At 45.2% G+C, this 16712-nt stretch overlaps 1 protein-coding gene across 2 annotated transcripts in view; it reads left to right on the top strand.

Annotated features, from left to right (window-relative positions):
- The window catches only part of ST3GAL5 (ST3 beta-galactoside alpha-2,3-sialyltransferase 5), a 60204-nt gene continuing 44489 nt past the window's right edge, over positions 998-16712 (top strand). Inside the window, 1 exon segment of one of the 2 annotated variants that reach the window (NM_001314180.1) lies at positions 998-1095. In NM_001314180.1, coding sequence (NP_001301109.1) covers positions 1011-1095 — 85 coding nt within the window. In that variant the 5' untranslated portion in view covers positions 998-1010. 2 annotated transcript variants of the gene reach the window in all.

Here is a 16712-nt window from a genome sequence, read left to right on the forward strand (position 1 = left end):
ATTTGGCTCCGTGTCTAGGATCTTGCTTTTCAAACTGGAACCATAACCTACATTACAGGCACATGACTGCGATGCCCTGTGTTCGCCAACCCCAAAAGAAAGTCTGAAGGCAGAACAACTTCACCGACCTTACTGAAGACTCAACAAGTCCTACTGCACAGAAATGTCGCAAGGCGCATAATATACACCTGGCTCTATTAAAGAAACAACATATCGTGTGCTTTCAAGTCTTTTAATTCCTGAACTTGGGGATTCACGAATATTCACGCTTTAAAAAACTGTATGACATTTCCTCTCCAGATTCAAGGGGGACTCCAGAGATACGGAAATGAGCGCTCCAAACGCAGGTTCGCATTCATACTCTGCCACTAAAAGATTTAGTGTGACTCACTTCTGCTGAGTCTCAATAACCCATCCCCGAAATTAGTGCTCTCTCACTTTTCTCCAATACTTGGAACAACATAAAACTGTTCAGTAAATCTCCAGATACACTCAGGCAGCTCTCGTTGTTGTCTCCAGGGCCCCAGGAACTCCAATCCAGTGTTGTCTGCAGGTCCATCCCAGAGAATAAAGCACGTGACTCCATAAAGCCCCTTCATTCAGCGGCTCCGCGTCTACGAGTGCTCTGCGCAGTAAAAGCCTATACTCAGTCCAAACACCTTTTGTTCCTTCACCATCTAACCGCGCGCAGAGATCTAGAGGGCGGTGGGTGCCTGGGACCCCGTCAGCGCCAGCACACAGCCCAACGCGCGTCCAGCTGGGGGCGCCCGGCTCCCCTAGGCCAGCTGGGTGGAGGGTTGCGAGTCCAGGGAGCGGAGGCAGCCTCGGGAGCCCTCGCGCGCTCTGATTGGTTCTCGTGTCCTCGTGACTCCAAGGCCCGCCCCCGCCCCTCCTCCGCATCCGAGCCGGGGAGCGCTCGGTCTGGGACTGAATGGGCGCTAGCGCGGCGCTGGGGGCGGGCCGGGGCGCGGGGCCCGGGACTAGAGGCAGGCTGGCGCCCGCTCCCTAATATGCGAAAGAAGGCGGCGGGTGGCGCGGAGCGGCGTCCCCTGCAGCCGCGAACCGAGGCGGCGGCGGCGGCACCTGCCGGCCGAGGTACGTGGCGCAGCCCCCTCCTCGGCGTAGCGGGGCCCGCTGGCCGGGGGCGGCGGCGGCGATCGGTTCCTGCCCCCGCGTGGCTGGGCCCGGCGGCTCCGCCCCAGCCTCCTACGGGCAGCGCCCAGGGCACGGCTCCCCCAAATGCGCCTGGCGGGGGCGCGGGCTGGGCGTCGTGGCCTCGCGCGGAGCGGACCGGCTCGGTACGCCGCGGCCCGCGCAAGTGTGGACGCGGTGGAGACGGAGGGGTGAACGACCGGGATGTGCGCTCCAGGCGCGGTGTCCCTTTCCCTTCTGTGTTCCGCAGCGACTTGAGGTTTAATTCATTGCTCGAAGCTTCCGAGCTCATTTCCCCGGGACAGGATTGGGGGTCCCTCGGTGACTAGCAGCTCCGGCGACTGCCTTTCGCATCCATCGGGAAGGCGTGATGTGCAGTGTCTGCAGGTACAAATTCGCCAGTGACCTTTTGTGCCCACTCTGTGCGGCCAGCCCTGCGGAAGAGACACGTTTTGTGGTGACCTTTGGTGTTTCCTGAATTGTAAGGAGTAGCTTGACATGGGCGTGCATTCATATGCGCCTTTAGTGTGTTAAGTAATACAAGATTTTCTGAGAGCATCTTCGAATAGGAAGAAGCTAGGTTCTGCCCAACCCCACAAGAGGTGGGTGACCTTGGCCACGCTGATCCCCCTGTAAGACTCCATCTCCTGATCTGTAGTGGGAGGCTTGTCCTGCAGATGGCCAAGGTCCCTTTCAGGCCCCTGGTTCTGTGGTTCTGATGGCAAATGTGTTCGCCAATGAAGAGGGTCCTGCGGAATCACTAGCTCACTGGAAAGACACATTTTTTGTCTTCATGTCTTAGTTCATGCCTGTGGCCTTTGCTTCATTAAGTATCAGTCTGTTTAAAAAGGAAAATGGTTTTTACCTGCCAGCGTACATCTGCCCCTTTGGTTTACCTGCTCATCAGGCCAAGCATGGATCTGACTTTGGGATTACAAAGAGGAAGGAGATGTGGCTCCTGCCCTCTGGTGTTAAGCTGAGCCCTCCACTTGATAATCTGCTTCCACAGAAGAGAGGAACCTTGGGGAGGAATCCTGTCTGCTGAGTGAAGGGGCACAGAAGCAGAAACTGTCAGGATGAGTTGTGGTTTCACTCGCCTAATCCTGAAAGCTTGACAGGTTAGGAGAATGTCCTACATTTCTAGTTGTAGAGCCAGGAATCACCTGAATTCCAGCCAGGGCTTGGACGAGGAGAGACTGATGTAAACGGGCAGAGCCCTGTGACCAGAGTATAGTGAACCGCTTCATAGGTCTGTCTGGTGTCTGAGGGACGCTATTTCTGTGAGATGAAATGAATCTTGGTTATGATTAGTTGTTGGGTCTTCCTCTAGGCGAGAAAAAAAAATGGGTGAGGTGAGAAGGCATGAAGGTGTTTGTGGAAGAGAGAGGGAGAGGGCTGACAGGCATCAGTGATAAACATGCACATTAATGACTGCCTATTTTGAAAATGCTTATAATTTTGGCTTAAACTGCCAGATTGTTTCATATTACCATGATAGGTTACTATTGAATTTTTTGGAATTAACTTACTAGTTTTTATTGGAATATAGTTGGTTTACAATGTCATGTTAGTTTCTGCTGTAAAGCCAAGTGAATCAGTTATATATAAATATGTGTTTGTTGTTGTTTAGTCACTAAGTCGTATTCGACTCTTTTGCATACATGCTAGACTGTAGCCTGCCAGGCTCCTCTGTCCACGGGATTTCCCAGGCAAGAATACTGGAGTGGGTTGCCATTTCCTTCTCCAGGGGATCTTCCCAACCAAGGGATTGAACTTGCATCTCCTGTATTGCAGGCAGATTCTTTACCGTGGAGCCACTGGGGAAGCCGTATATATATATATATATATATTATATATATATATATATAAATTTTTTTTTAGATTCTTTTTCCATATAGGCCATTCATTATACAGTACTGAATAGAGTTCCCTGTGCTATGCAGTAGTTCTTGTTTATCTGTTTTATATATAGTAGTGTGTATATGTCAATCCCAGTCTCCCAAGTAACCCTTCCCTCTGCTTTCCCCCTTGGTAACCGTAAGTTTGTTTTCTACATCTGTGATTCTGTTTCTGTTTTGTAAATAAGTTTGTGCCGTTTTTTTAGATTCCACATATAAGCGATATCCTATGATATTTGTCTTTGTCTGACTTGCTTCACTCAGTATTACAATCTCTGGGTCCATTTATGTTGCTGCAAATGGCATTATTTTGTTCTTTTTTTCTGGCTGAGTAATAGTGTTGAATTTTAAGACTATGTTCGAGGCAGGATAAGAAAAACCCTTTGTTCTTTGATGTGCCTCCTCCAGTCCTCCCCCGTTTGCCCTGCTGGTCTGTTTGGCAGGAGTTTGTCTAGCAGGTTGGCTCTTGGGAGGTGAAAGAGACAATAGAGAGGTTTCAAGTCCTCTATGGGAGTCCATCCAGGTGCTGGGGGCAGAAGGGAGAGTCTTGGAAGAAGGCTCACGGCTCCCTTTGCACACCCTTCTGGTTCCTGAGAAGCGGTTTAATCAATTTAATCTGAATTGCCTGTGGAGGTGCTCCCAGAGGGCATGCTCTGTGTTTTTGGTTCATCTGGGAAGGCTTGGCAGAATTAAAGCAACTGGAAGTATACACACATTAACAATGGTACGCACTCCCTAACTGCTGAGAAGCAGCAGCAAGGGGCTGGATCAGTATGAGGGGTGTAAGTTAGCAAAGGCATCCAGAAGTGGGTGAATCACTGGCTTAGTGTGGGAGGAAACCATCACTATGGATGGTGACACGTAGGCCATTAGGGAGAGAGACCCAGCTTGAGCACATTTGTAGAGGGGGAGCAAGGAAGATGTGGCGAGCAGAAGAAAAATGAGGTTAGAGAGGCACAAGGACATTACCAGGCTTGTCTTACTTAGAAGAGCGTTATCTTGTTTTTCTAAGTATAGCATACATGCTAGAAAAGTAGGCCTAAGTGGATTACTGTCCAACAGATTTTACAAATTCAGCATACGATGCTCTGAGATCAAGAAGCAGGAGCACCCCGCGGGTCCCCTTCGAGTCACTGCATCCTGGAAGAGAACCCCTGCTGACTCTCGAGCTTGTATCACCAGATTTCTGCAGTGTCTGTCTTCTTTCCTTCGGACTTGGGTTTCTGAGACTCACTCCAGATACTGCCTCTCGCTGTAGGGTGCTCACTCTCATTGCTGATTGGGCCTGTGGGTGAAAAATACACTATATCTTTGTCTGTGCACTGTTGATGGACACTTGGGCAGTTGGCAGGTTTGGCTGTTAGTTAGTGCTGCCATGACTCTTCTCATACCTGGCTTGTGTGTGTGTGTGCATATTTCTCTTTTTAACAGCTTTTTAAAATATTATATTTAATTTTTTAATTTATTATGACATTTGGGTTCTGGTTCCCTGGCCAGGGATTGAACCCAGGGCCGCTGCATTGGGAGCATGGAGTCTTGACCACTGGACCATCCGTGTGCTCAGTCGCTCAGTCACTCAGTCGTGTCCAGCTCTTTATGGCCCTATGGACTGTAGCCCACCAGGCTCCTCTGTCCATAGAATTCTCTGGGCAAGAATTCTAGAGTGGGTTGCCGCTTCCTACTGCAGGGTATCTTCCAGACCCAGAGATCGAACCTGTGTCTCTTGTGTCGACTACGCTGGCAGGCAGATTCTTTACCACTGATGCCACCTGGGAAGCCCCTGTATGTGCATTTCTGATGAGGTCTATGTACACGTGTGATTCCTGGGTCATGGGTATGTGTATACTCAGCTCTGCATGGGTCGTTGCTCACTACTAACTGATTAGCTCAACATTGGCTTTGAACCGGAGAGACAGAGGAAGGGCGTGTGCCAGGAGCCACGATGAGTTACCACATGGCTGTGGGCTGTAGATTCTCGGCTAGTGCAGTCACCTCCAGGCCACAGGCCACCCTGGGTCAGGCGGCAGGACAGGCTGAGCCCTGGAAAGCCCTCTAGCTCCATGAGCCTCTGTGGTCAGGGAGTGGTTGTCTCTGGCCAGACTGCCACAGACAGCCCTGGGAATGTCTCCCTTACCTTTTCTAACGCTGCACTTTCTCTGCTTTGTTTTTAGTTATGTGACTTGTGTTCCCTGTACCTCTGGATTTCTACTGAAGAATTCCCCCACGTTCTAGAGGAAAAGTTTATTTCTTGTTTGATCTTTTGAGGCCACGCAAGACATTTTTGCTCCCCTTTAGAGTGTGGAACAATATCCAGAATTAAGTAATACTGGGTGGTTCATCAACTCTTTATACCCATGAATTCTTCCTCTTTTCAAGCTTTAAATATCTGGAATTAATGGTTCTGTTTCATGTGATGTGATATGATTAAAGAGGAAAAAATTGATACAAATAACACATTTGAAAAGTCTGTTTTGATGGACTAGGACGTTGTGTTTTGAACATGAAGTCTGCCTTTAAGACGAGGTGTCGTTTTCATAATTAAAGGCTTACATGTGTTGAGTTCAAAGCAGAAGCAGTTTTTCTGTTATTCATATAGAGTTCCTTCTTTAGTCCTTTCTCTCCCCTCAGCTTCTACTTTTATATTCTCTTCTGTGTTGTTCTCCACCTCATTTCTGCTTTTCACAAACATCTTGTTTTCATTTCCAATCTAGACGTCAGCAACAAAAGAGGAAGACAGAGTTGTGGTACTTTTTTTTTTCAAATAGGGCTGCCAATACTCTCTGTGCTTTGCTTGTCATTTTCTTCAATCAAGTCCTTAGTCATCCAGGATTTGGTATCTGGTTTTCTTGTTTAATGTTCCTTTGGAGTGGCTCTGTCCAGTAGAAATGTAACCCAAGCCATATATATATAATATCAAAGTTTTGGTTTCCCAGGAAGACGAAAATAAAACAAACCAGAACTAAACTTAACTTGTATGCTTCTAATAATACAGCTCCAAACTATACAAAGTAAAAAGAATGACAAAAAAAGTTGACAAATGTGGCAACATAATGAGAGATTTTAGCATGTCTCTTTCAGTAACTGATGGAACAAGCTAACAAAAAACCAATAAGGGATTGATTTAAAAAGCAAAGCAATTAATAAGCTTGATCAGACCAATTAAATAGAAAACATAGTTCCAGCAAGTGAAGAGTATACTTTTACAAAAATTGAACATACACCAGGTCATAAAGTAAGTTCTAACATATTTAAAATAATTAGTGTCATATTGACCAAATTCTCTGAATGCAATGAAACTAAATTATGTATCAGTTTTAAACTATAATTTAAAAACATATTTGAAAATTTAAATTTGAAAGTGTTTAGATTTGAATGATCAAGAAGTAATAGCAATGAAAAAAGATATGTCAAAATTTGTAGAATGAAGTGTACACCTAAAGCTTGTGGGTTGCAACTAAATAAGGTAAGGGAAATATGTGGTCTTAATGGCTCATATTTGCAAGGAAATAGGCAAAAGTTAATAACCCAGTCAGCTAAATTAAGAAGTTAGGAACTTAGCAATTAAACCTAAGAGATTAGAAGGATTTTTTTAAGATAGGTGAATTAATTTTAATAATTTATTTTCATCAAACCAATATGTATAAAATATTATTAAATTAATATAAAAGTTGTTTTTGAGCTATTTTACATTCTTCTGGTAAAACTTAATTCTTCAAAGCCTTGTATGTATCTTACATAAGAACATATCCCAGTTTGGACAGGCCATATTTGAATTACTCAGCAGCCACATGTGGTTCATGGTATCTTTGTCTCCTATAAACACTGAAGGTATTTATGGTGATAAAGAGGGCAATCAGAGCTAACAGTAGAGGGGTTCAATTATCTGCCAAGAGAATCAAGATTCATGAGAATCTAAGAGTGTTTTGTGGTTTGCAGAGGGTGACTCTTTTTGAAAATCTTATATACTACTCTCTACAACAAACCCACATACTATAAAATATAGGACAGAAATAAAGATAAATGCTGTACTGACTCACTATATCCTTACCTGTTTTAGACATATTATATATGTATATGTATAGGCCATGTTATATACACGTTTTATATGTATATGTATAGGTCACGTGTTGCTGCTTGCTATGCCCCCAGGCGCATATATGTTATATTATGTATATATAGACATATATGTATGTATGTTCTTTTAATGTTCACAGAACCCATATGAGTTTGGTACCATTATTATCCTCCTTTTACAAATGAGGACATTGAGGCTCAGGGAGGTCAAGAAACTGTAGGGGATGGAGCAGGGATTCAGACTCAGGCAAACTGACCTGGAGGTGGTGGATGAGGCAAATGCATCTCTGTTTTTATAGCACTCAGCGCATTCACACCCCACATCAGAAGAGCTCCCATCGAAATTCCTGAGAGGATGACTTGAGGTGGTCTCTGGTCCAAGTTCCTGCCTTTCCAGGCACAGTATCCTCACTCTCCATGGCAACTTCCTCACTGGTCCTGCCTCACAATAGGACTTCCCGTCTCCAGTCCTGCCTCGAGAGAGGTCTCTCCAAACTCCAGTTCCAGTTTAAATCCCTCTCGCACAGTTGCTTCTTTTATCTCAGGATGAAATCCCAACCCACCATGGCACGTTCTGCTTCCTTTTGCAGCCTCTCGGTATGTTGTTCCCTCCAGGGCTGGGCCTTCAGACACTCACTTCAGTGCCAACTGTCCCTGCTCAGGGGCACCTGCTTCCCCAGCCCCCGCCAAGTCCTATCCATTTTTCCTTCCAGAAGTGGGGGGGAGGCTTTCCTAAGCTCCCTCCCAAACACACAATACACCCATGTCCCCCAAATATAAAATATCTCCTAACACTGCCCTCATATCCAATGTAGAATAAGTTAACAAGAAAAATGAGGAAAATATTAACATTGGTGATGGGTCTACTTGTCTAATTTTAAAAATGAGATGAGAGCTTTTTGAAGAAGAGGCTGTATCTGTGTTGCTTCTTGCTATACCCCCAGGCACATACTCCCTGCCTGATTAAAAATGAGGTTACGTGAATGACAGTATGCCTGCTTGGGATCCTGCCCAAGAGCTGGTTTTCCACATTTTTGGAGCAGAGAGTAAAAGGGACGTGTGATTTAGGCATAAAAGGAAATTGTATGTTTTAGTGATGCCTCTCACAGACCTGAATAAATGTTGTCGGTTTTAGGAATTCAAACACTCTTAACTTGTTCTGAGCTTAAAATGACTCAGACGAAGCTTTCCTCTGCCTCCTGTGGTTTTTTCTTTCAGGCTCTCAGTGGCCAGGGCCTGTCAACCTTTGGGTTGTTCCCAGTCCCTGTTCCTCCAGTTCCTTTTCTGGGGTCATTGTCACTTTCTGATTTGTCGTTTTATATGACTATTTTGGTTCTTCTGTTCCTAAGGACAAAATTATTGAACATAGTCAGCCCTCCATGTTGACCAACTGCAGATCAAAAATACTCAAAAAGGAACATTTCCTGAAAGTTCCAGAAAACAAAACTTGAGTTTGCTGTGTGCCAGCAGCTATGAACATAGCATTTATGTTGTGTTAGGTATTATAAGTAATCTAGAGCTGATTTAAAATATATATGGGAAGAAGTACATAGATTATATGCAAATATTGCATCATTTAATATAAAAGACTTGAGCATCCATGGATTTTGGTATCCAAGAAGTGGTGGTGGTCCTGGAACCAATTTCCTGTAGATATCAAGGGACCACTATACCAGATTACTACAGAAACTGCCTCCCAAATCCTCCGCCTTCCCTTCCCCACTTAGCAGCTAACTGCTCCCTGAGGAATATTGCTAAGGTCCTATTTGGTGACCTCTCTTCATAATCTCAAAGCATAAGAACCTATACGCATACTCTTTCTTCTGGGAGGTGGGATCTTGGTTATTTTAGAATTTGCGCACTCACTTGCCCATTATACTCCAGTTTAGGGAAAGGTCCCCATGTTGGAGCTTGAGTCCCAGAGTTGCTGTTGTTAACTGTTCATTCTACTGACTTTCACTTTTTCCTATTAAGTATTATTTATGCAGCCTGGCTACTTGTATTCCCTTTAGATGAAGAGGGAGATCTTCCACTGAAAAGGTAGCTTTTAGATTTTGCTGTGTTTGTGGCATTCAGGAGGGTGCCACAGATGTGTTCTGCTGTGGTATCTTCTGCATGTCTAATTTGCTGTCACATGGGTGCCCACCACCCAGGAGATATTACGTAAGATGTTTTGTTAGAGCTTGGGAGGGACCTGGGCAGTTCTCCGGGCAGTTACTTCAGTTTACTCCAGTGTCCTGTCTTATCCCTTCTGGCCTCCTCCTCTTATCCCACTTTGTTACCCCTGCCTCGGCCGTGAAATCATCTCAGTGCCTGGTGGAACAGTGACAGCTGGTGGGGCCTTCTTGCATGCTTTGCTTTTTTGTTTTTTTCTACTAGCAGCCTGAATTTGTTATGCAGGCTGGATCTCAGCAGGCTGGGTGCTAAAAGAACAGCCGCTGCCAGCTCAGTCACCAAGTTCTGTGGCCTCTTCCTTTACCACTCTTGTCAGCCCCCATCTCTCTGTCCCTCTCCGTCTCCCCTGCTCCATCAGCCCTGGCTGCGGTGGTCATCAGAGCCCCTTGACCATCCCTCCCGTGGCCTCTTACATCCCTGTGTGAGCTCTCTGCCTTCCTGCTTAAGGACCACTTAAGGTCACTCCTCCTCTGGGGCCAATTTGGAGGCCCTCATTCCTTCTTTTCTCAAATTTTTGATGTTTACTCATTTATTTGACTGTGCCAGGTCTCAGTTGCAGCACGAAGGATCCTTAGTTGGCATGCGAACTCTTATTTGCAGCACTTAGGATCTAGTTCCCTGACCAGGGATTGAACCTGGGCCTCCTGCATTGGGAGCACAGAGTCTTAGCCCCTGGACCACCATGGAAGTCTAATGATTCCTTCTTTGCTACATCTTCTCCCACTTTACCCCAGATCCCCTGTGACCTGGCTGGAGCAGCCATCCTGGGCATCTTGGCATGCCAGTCCTCCCATCCGGAATACCTGCCCTCTCTCTCCTTTGTGTCTCTGAGGTCCAGTCTATCCTTAAAAGACCCATTTATACTTTGTCTCCTCAAGGAGGCTTCCCTGATTTCATCTGATGGCACTAGTGTTCTGTTGCCTGGGGCACCCCAGGCGTACTGCCCCGCCTCCACGTTTTGGCATTTTGAGTATTTAGGTATTTTTGTTTTCCCTGGTTGGAGTTTTCGTTTCAAGAGAAAGGCTATGTCTTAGTTTTCTTTATATTCCCTGTGCCTGATATATGCTTATTACATGTCTGTTTTAAGTATCATTAGGTGAACAAAGCAAATTATACAACAGTACAGACCAGCCCTCCCCAGCTGGGGCTCTGCTGCTGCTGCTAAGTCGCTTCAGTCGTGTCCAACTCTATGCGACCCCATAGACGGCAGCCCACCAGGCTCCGCCGTCCCTGCGATTCTCCAGGCAAGAACATTAGAGTGGGTTGCCATTTCCTTCTCCAATGCATGAAAGTGAAAAGTGAAAGTGAAGTCGCTCAGTAAGTGTCCGACTCTTCGTGACCCCATGGACTGCAGCCTACCAGGCTCCTCCATCCATGGGATTTTCCAGGCAAGAGTATTGGAGTGGGTTGCCATTGCCTTCTCCAGCTGGGGCTCTACAAGAGGATTAAGCCTGAGTGCTCTAAGGCCACCATGATAGTGGGTTGACCAAAAAGTTCATTTGGAATTTCCCATAATATCTTACAGAAAAGCCCAAACGAACTTTTTGGCCAACCCCAATATATTATGAATTAACTTCTCTCCCATGCTTCTGGAGTGATTTGAGTTATAGACCATCCTTGTGAAAATTATAATAGACACCCAATCCTATTATGTAGCATGGAGAGCTCTGCTCAATGTTGTGTGGCAGGCTGAATGGGAGAGGAGTTTAAGGGAGAATGAATACATGTGTATGTGTGACCGAGTCCCTTTGCTATTCACCTGAAACTATCGAAACATTGTTAATCGGCTGTACTCCAATATAAAATTAAAAGTTAAATAAAAAGAGGAAATAGACACATAAATACTTTTCTGTAGGGCTTACCTCTAGTGGAACCCAGCCTGAAGATGTCTAGTATAAGTAATATGATCCCAATCCTGATAAAACATACATATTCCAAGAGGAAAGACAGATGCAATATAGAGCATAGTGTTAGGGGTGGACATCACTGTGTCGTAGTGTAACAACCAGTGTGTGATTTCAACATGTTCTGTCTGAAGTTTTCAACTTTGTGATAACAGAGTTTAAAAAAAAAGTTTTTTGAATAAGCTAAATTGAAGGTCCTAAACCTGGCTGTGCCTTACTATAAGGCAATGGAGAGTTCAGTTCAGTCGCTTCATGTCCCACTCTTTGCGACCCCATGGACTACAGCACACCAGGCTTCCCTGTCCATCACCAACTCCTGGAGCTTACTCAAACTCATGTCCATTGAGTCGGTGATGCCATCCAACCATCTCATCCTCTGTCGTCCCCTTCTCCTGCCTTTAATCTTTGCCAGCATCTATTCCAATGAGTCAGTTCTTCTCATCAGGTGGTCAAAGTATTAGAGCTTCAGCTTAATGGAGAGTTAGGGCTTTGTTTTTAAATATAGGTCCACTGTGAGAACAATATTTAAAAACAAAATCCGGAGTCTGCATTGGCTTATAGTAAGGCACAGCCAGGGTTAGGAACTCCAGTTTGGCTTATTCACAACCTACTCCAGTATTCTTGCCTGGAGAATCCCCATGGACAGAGGAGCCTGGTGGACTACAGTCCATAGCGTTGCACAGTCAGACGCAACTGAAGCGACTTAGCACACACGCACCTATAGTGAACCAATCCACCAATAGTGGATCACTGAACTGACCCTTCAGCAATGTCCCTGGAGAGCCAGGCCTCTGAGTGAGGATGACCAGCTGTCAGACCTCTGAACTTGGGTGTTGCCACTACGCACTTTGTAAATGAAGGGCCGTGTCTAGCAGGCATGACTCACCATAAGAGAAACTAGCATAGTAATGGGTACTTACAGAATACTTTCAAAAGCAAATCTAGAGGTGTTTTTTCTTAACAGCTAAGAGTGAACATTAGTTGCTGTTCAGTCGCTAAGTAGTGTCTGACTCTTTATGACCTCATGGACTATAGCACGCCAGGCTCCTCTGTCCTTCAGTACTTCCCGAAGTTTGTTCAGATTCATGTCCATTCAGTTGGTGATGCTATCTAACCATCTTATCCTTTACCACCCCTTTCTCCTTTTGCCTTCAGTCTTTCCCATCATTAGGGTCTTTTTCAATGAGTCATCTCTTCAAATCAGACGGCCAAAGTATTGGAGCTTCAGCTTCAGTCCTTCCAGTGAATATCAGGGTTGATTTCCTTTAGGACTGAACATACCCTGGGGTTATTCAAATTAAGTCTGAGACAAGAGTTTCAATGCTTGTTCTTTCTCATCAGCTGTTGCTTCAACCAGCTCTTGTTTTTTTATTTTCTCTCTGAAGTTTGACCTTACTTGACCTCGCACAGAATTTTATCCAAATGGTAGGTGCTGAAACCAGTAGATTGGATGAGCAACAGGGTAATTACTTAGTCTCTAAGTATCTCCCATCAAGTTACTTACTAACTACAAAGGGAAAATAGTAACTTGGTAGTGGATAAACTTGCCTTACACAACTTTGAGCAACTGATTTAACATCAACGGTATTGGGACAAAGCAATGTCAGGGGTTTCCTGAGAAAACACACCAGGATGGACCAGCATCACTTCTGGGAAATTCCTGCCTGAAATGTGTACCTTGAATCTAATCATGAAGAAATGGGCAGATCTCCACTGAGGGACATTCTTCAAAACAACAAGGCTGTACTTTTCAAAAAATGCCAAGGTCATGAAAGATAAAGGAACTGTTTCTGATTAAAGGAGGTTAAAAAGATATGACAGCTGAATGTCACATGCGGTTCTGGATGTGTGTTCCTGTTTTTGCTCTGAGGCCATTATTGGGACTGCTAAAGAGATTTGTCTGACGTCTTCAGAGTAGAGAATAGTATTAAAACAATAATAATTTCCTGATTTTTATCATCATACTTCGGTGTGTCTGGGAGTGTCCTTTTTAGGAAATACTAAAATATTAGGGTTGCATGTCATTGTGTCCTCAGCTTACTTTCAAGTGGTTAAAACAAGTAGTATGGATATCATAAAACAGAATCACCAAGCAGATGTGGGAGAATGGTAACAAGCAGGTTGTCTGAGCGAGGCAAATTGTTTGTACTCTTTTTTCAGTCTCTCTATGTGTTTGAGGTTATGTCCAAAAATAAAGGTTAAAAGCCCGAAAACCTCCGGGTCGCGGTGTTGCAGCCAGTGTGGCATCAGCGGCCAGGGCTCTCAGTGGCTGTCCTTTCCAGGATCACTGCTGAAATCGTTTCCGGCAACACTGAGCTCTCTTCAGAACGGGTTTTGTAGAAAATGGGTTGGAGACCACTCAGTGTGGCCTCACCTGACAGGAGGTTCTTTCCCTAACTCCCTGTTGCTGTCATCACCACTGCTGTCCCAGAAGGCATCATGCCTGCTGTTCTCCCCTGGGTGTCTGGTCAGCCAGCTCCAATCCACACATTTGCCCGGTTGAGACTAGACCTACAGCTGTTCCTGCCAAGGAGACTTCCTAGGCAGAGTGTAACTTCACATTATCACCCAACCTGCTTTGAACATACTAGCAAATGTCTTCAGAGAGGTGACTTGGATACCGTGTAACAGGCAACAGCCAAACAGTTTAGGTATTTTCTTTTTTCTTGAAAAACAGAACCAGTTGCCTTTTTTTTAAGTTGTTTTTCCCCCTCAGCTTTATTGGGATATAATTGACATGTAACATGTAAATCGAAGATGTACAACATGTTGACTTGATACCCTTATTTGCTGCAAAATAATTACCACCATAGCCTTAGCTTAAACCGCTATTACATCATATAATTATCATCTTTTGTGTGGGGGAGGGGTTAGAACATTTAAAATTTATTCTCTTAGCAACTTTCAAGTGTGCAATACACTGTTATTAACTATAACCATCATGCTGTGCAATAGATCCCCAGAACTTACAAGTGGGGGCTGACACCTCCACGTTGCTACCACTCCCCAGCCCCTGGTAACATCCACTCTACTCTCTGTGTCTGTGACTTCTGCTGTTTTAGAGTTCACCTGCATATGGTATTCCAGTTGCTCTTCTATTTCTGTGTTGGTGGGTGGGACAGTCATTGGACTATGTTTATTCCCCTTCCTCACCATACGCACACAGAGATTCCTGATGGAAAAAGAATTCCCATCAGTGTTCTCCATGTGCTCTGGACACTGCACGACCAACCAATGAACGTGATGTCTGGGCTCATGGAAGGATCTAGGCCTCATGTCTGCCTCTTGTTAGGATCTCGCTGAGTTTGGGTTAGTTTTTCTGTGTGGATCTGGCTGCAGGTCACTGATCAGTGCATTCATGTATTCATTGGCTCACTGGTTCAACAAATATTTCAGGGCCTTTTACACGCTAGGTACTGTTTCAGGATTTGAGGTGACTGCAGTGAACAACATTGACAGTCCCTTCTCTAGGAATCTTATGCTTCAGTGGGGAAAGCAGAAAGTAGGCAAACATGGAAGAATCCTGATAAGTATATGAAGTATTCATTGATTCAACAAGTATTTAAGTGCCTTTTATATGCTGCTGCCAAGTCACTTCTGTCATGTCTGACTCTGTGCGACCCCATAGATGGCAGCCCACCAGACTCCCCCGTCCCTGGGATTATCCAGGCAAGAACGCTGGAGTGAGTTGCCATTTCCTTCTCCAATGCATGAAAGTGAAAAGTGATGCTAGGCACTGTTTTAGAATCTGAGGTTCCAGCAATGAACAACATCAACAGTCCCTTCTCTAGGAATCTTATGTTTTAGTGGGGAAAGCAGAAAGTAGGCAAATGTGGATGAGTTGTGATGAGTGTATGAAGCAGAAAAGTGAATCAGTGGGCTTAGGGTAGGAATGCAGTGCTACAGAGGGTGATCGAGGAGGCAACTTTTGAATAAAAACCAGGATAAGGATGGTGCAGGAGGGCCACGGATTTGTCCCTGCAACAGTTGCTGTCTTCTTAACATCTTTGTCCCTTCAGTGACACCTTGAAGGAACAACATCTGAAGTTTCCAGGCATGTTCTCATTTTGGAAAATGTTTATGTAGTCCAAGGGCTCAGCCTTAACTTCCTTTAATGCTTTTAAACCTATAAAAAGCAGGCAATTGAATGATAGTCATCATGTATTCTCAACATTGAAGTATACCAGTTAATTAGAAGTAGATTACAAAGCATACCTCAGTAGTCTTGCGAGTGCTTGCATCTTGGTAGGTGGTCAAAATTAGAGTGTAGACTACGTAAATATTTGGGCTTCCCAGATGGTGCTAGTGATAAAGAACCCACCTGCCAATGCAGGAGGCATAAGAGACTCAGGTTTGATCCTTGGGTCGGGAAGATCCCCTGGAGGATGGCATGGCTACCCACTCCAGTATTCTTGCCTGGAAAATCCTGTGGATTGCAAAGAGTTGCAAAGGGTTGCAAAGAGTTGGACATGACTGAAGCGAATGAGCATACACGCACACAGGCTACTTATTCACAGGGCAACACTTTTATTTTCTATTTAGAAGACAGGTCCTCATAATTTTTACACAGTTTGCAGGCAGATCGGAAATTCTTTAGGCTAAACTCTATTGTTATTCACAGCTGTGCAAACTTGCTGGTGAGCAGTTTCCCAAACAGCCACACCCGCTCTCATACCTTGGAGGGATCTTGCTTGAAAAGCACATTTGGTATCCTCACCTGGTCCTGCCAGGCAGGAAGGTCTGGGGATGAGGTCTGGGAATCTGTGTGTGTTTTGGAGTGAGTGGTTCTTCTGCACTGGTCAGGTTGGAGGATCGCAGGCTGAGATGGGTGGAGGCACTGAGCATTCAAATTGAACGAAGACTAGAAGATATGGGATGATGATTGAGTGTGATCGCAGCATCCATGCTCTCACCAGCAGGTTTGTTGTGGTTTTGACCTCATGAATGAAGTTTCACATTCCTAAAATAGAACCGAGCCACTGCCTACCCAACAGAAATAGGAAAGTCCCATAGAACAGAGGTTTCCCACCTTTGCTGGTGGGCGTGCAGTGAGATGATTAAGTTGCAGGGATCCAGGAGTGAAAGCGGTCCTTCTCCCCACCAACCCACGCACACCTGTGAACCCCACTTCTGCAGGCTGGTATTTGAACACAGGCCTGTCTGTGCCTGCCAGTTGGTTCCTGTCCCATGAGACAGTTGAGAACAGCACCCCATACCATGATGAGTTAAGATTTCTTGAGGTTATGCAACCCAAACCAAATCTAGAAAACGATTAGATACTGATCTTCAGTTTTTGCCTTGCTTCATTACCTGAAATACTTCAAAAATATAGCAGTGTGGGGACTTCCCTGGTGGCACAGTGGATAGGAATCTGCCTGCCAATGCAGGGGACATGGTTTCAATCCCTGGTCCAGGAAGATCCCACATGCCATGGAGCATCTAAGCCCATGATCCACAACTACTGGGCCCGTGCTCTAGAGCCTGCGGGCTGCAACTTCCAAGTCCTCAT

Source organism: Capra hircus, chromosome 11 (assembly GCF_001704415.2).
Source record: "Capra hircus breed San Clemente chromosome 11, ASM170441v1, whole genome shotgun sequence".
NCBI classification, from domain to species: Eukaryota; Metazoa; Chordata; class Mammalia; order Artiodactyla; family Bovidae; genus Capra; species Capra hircus.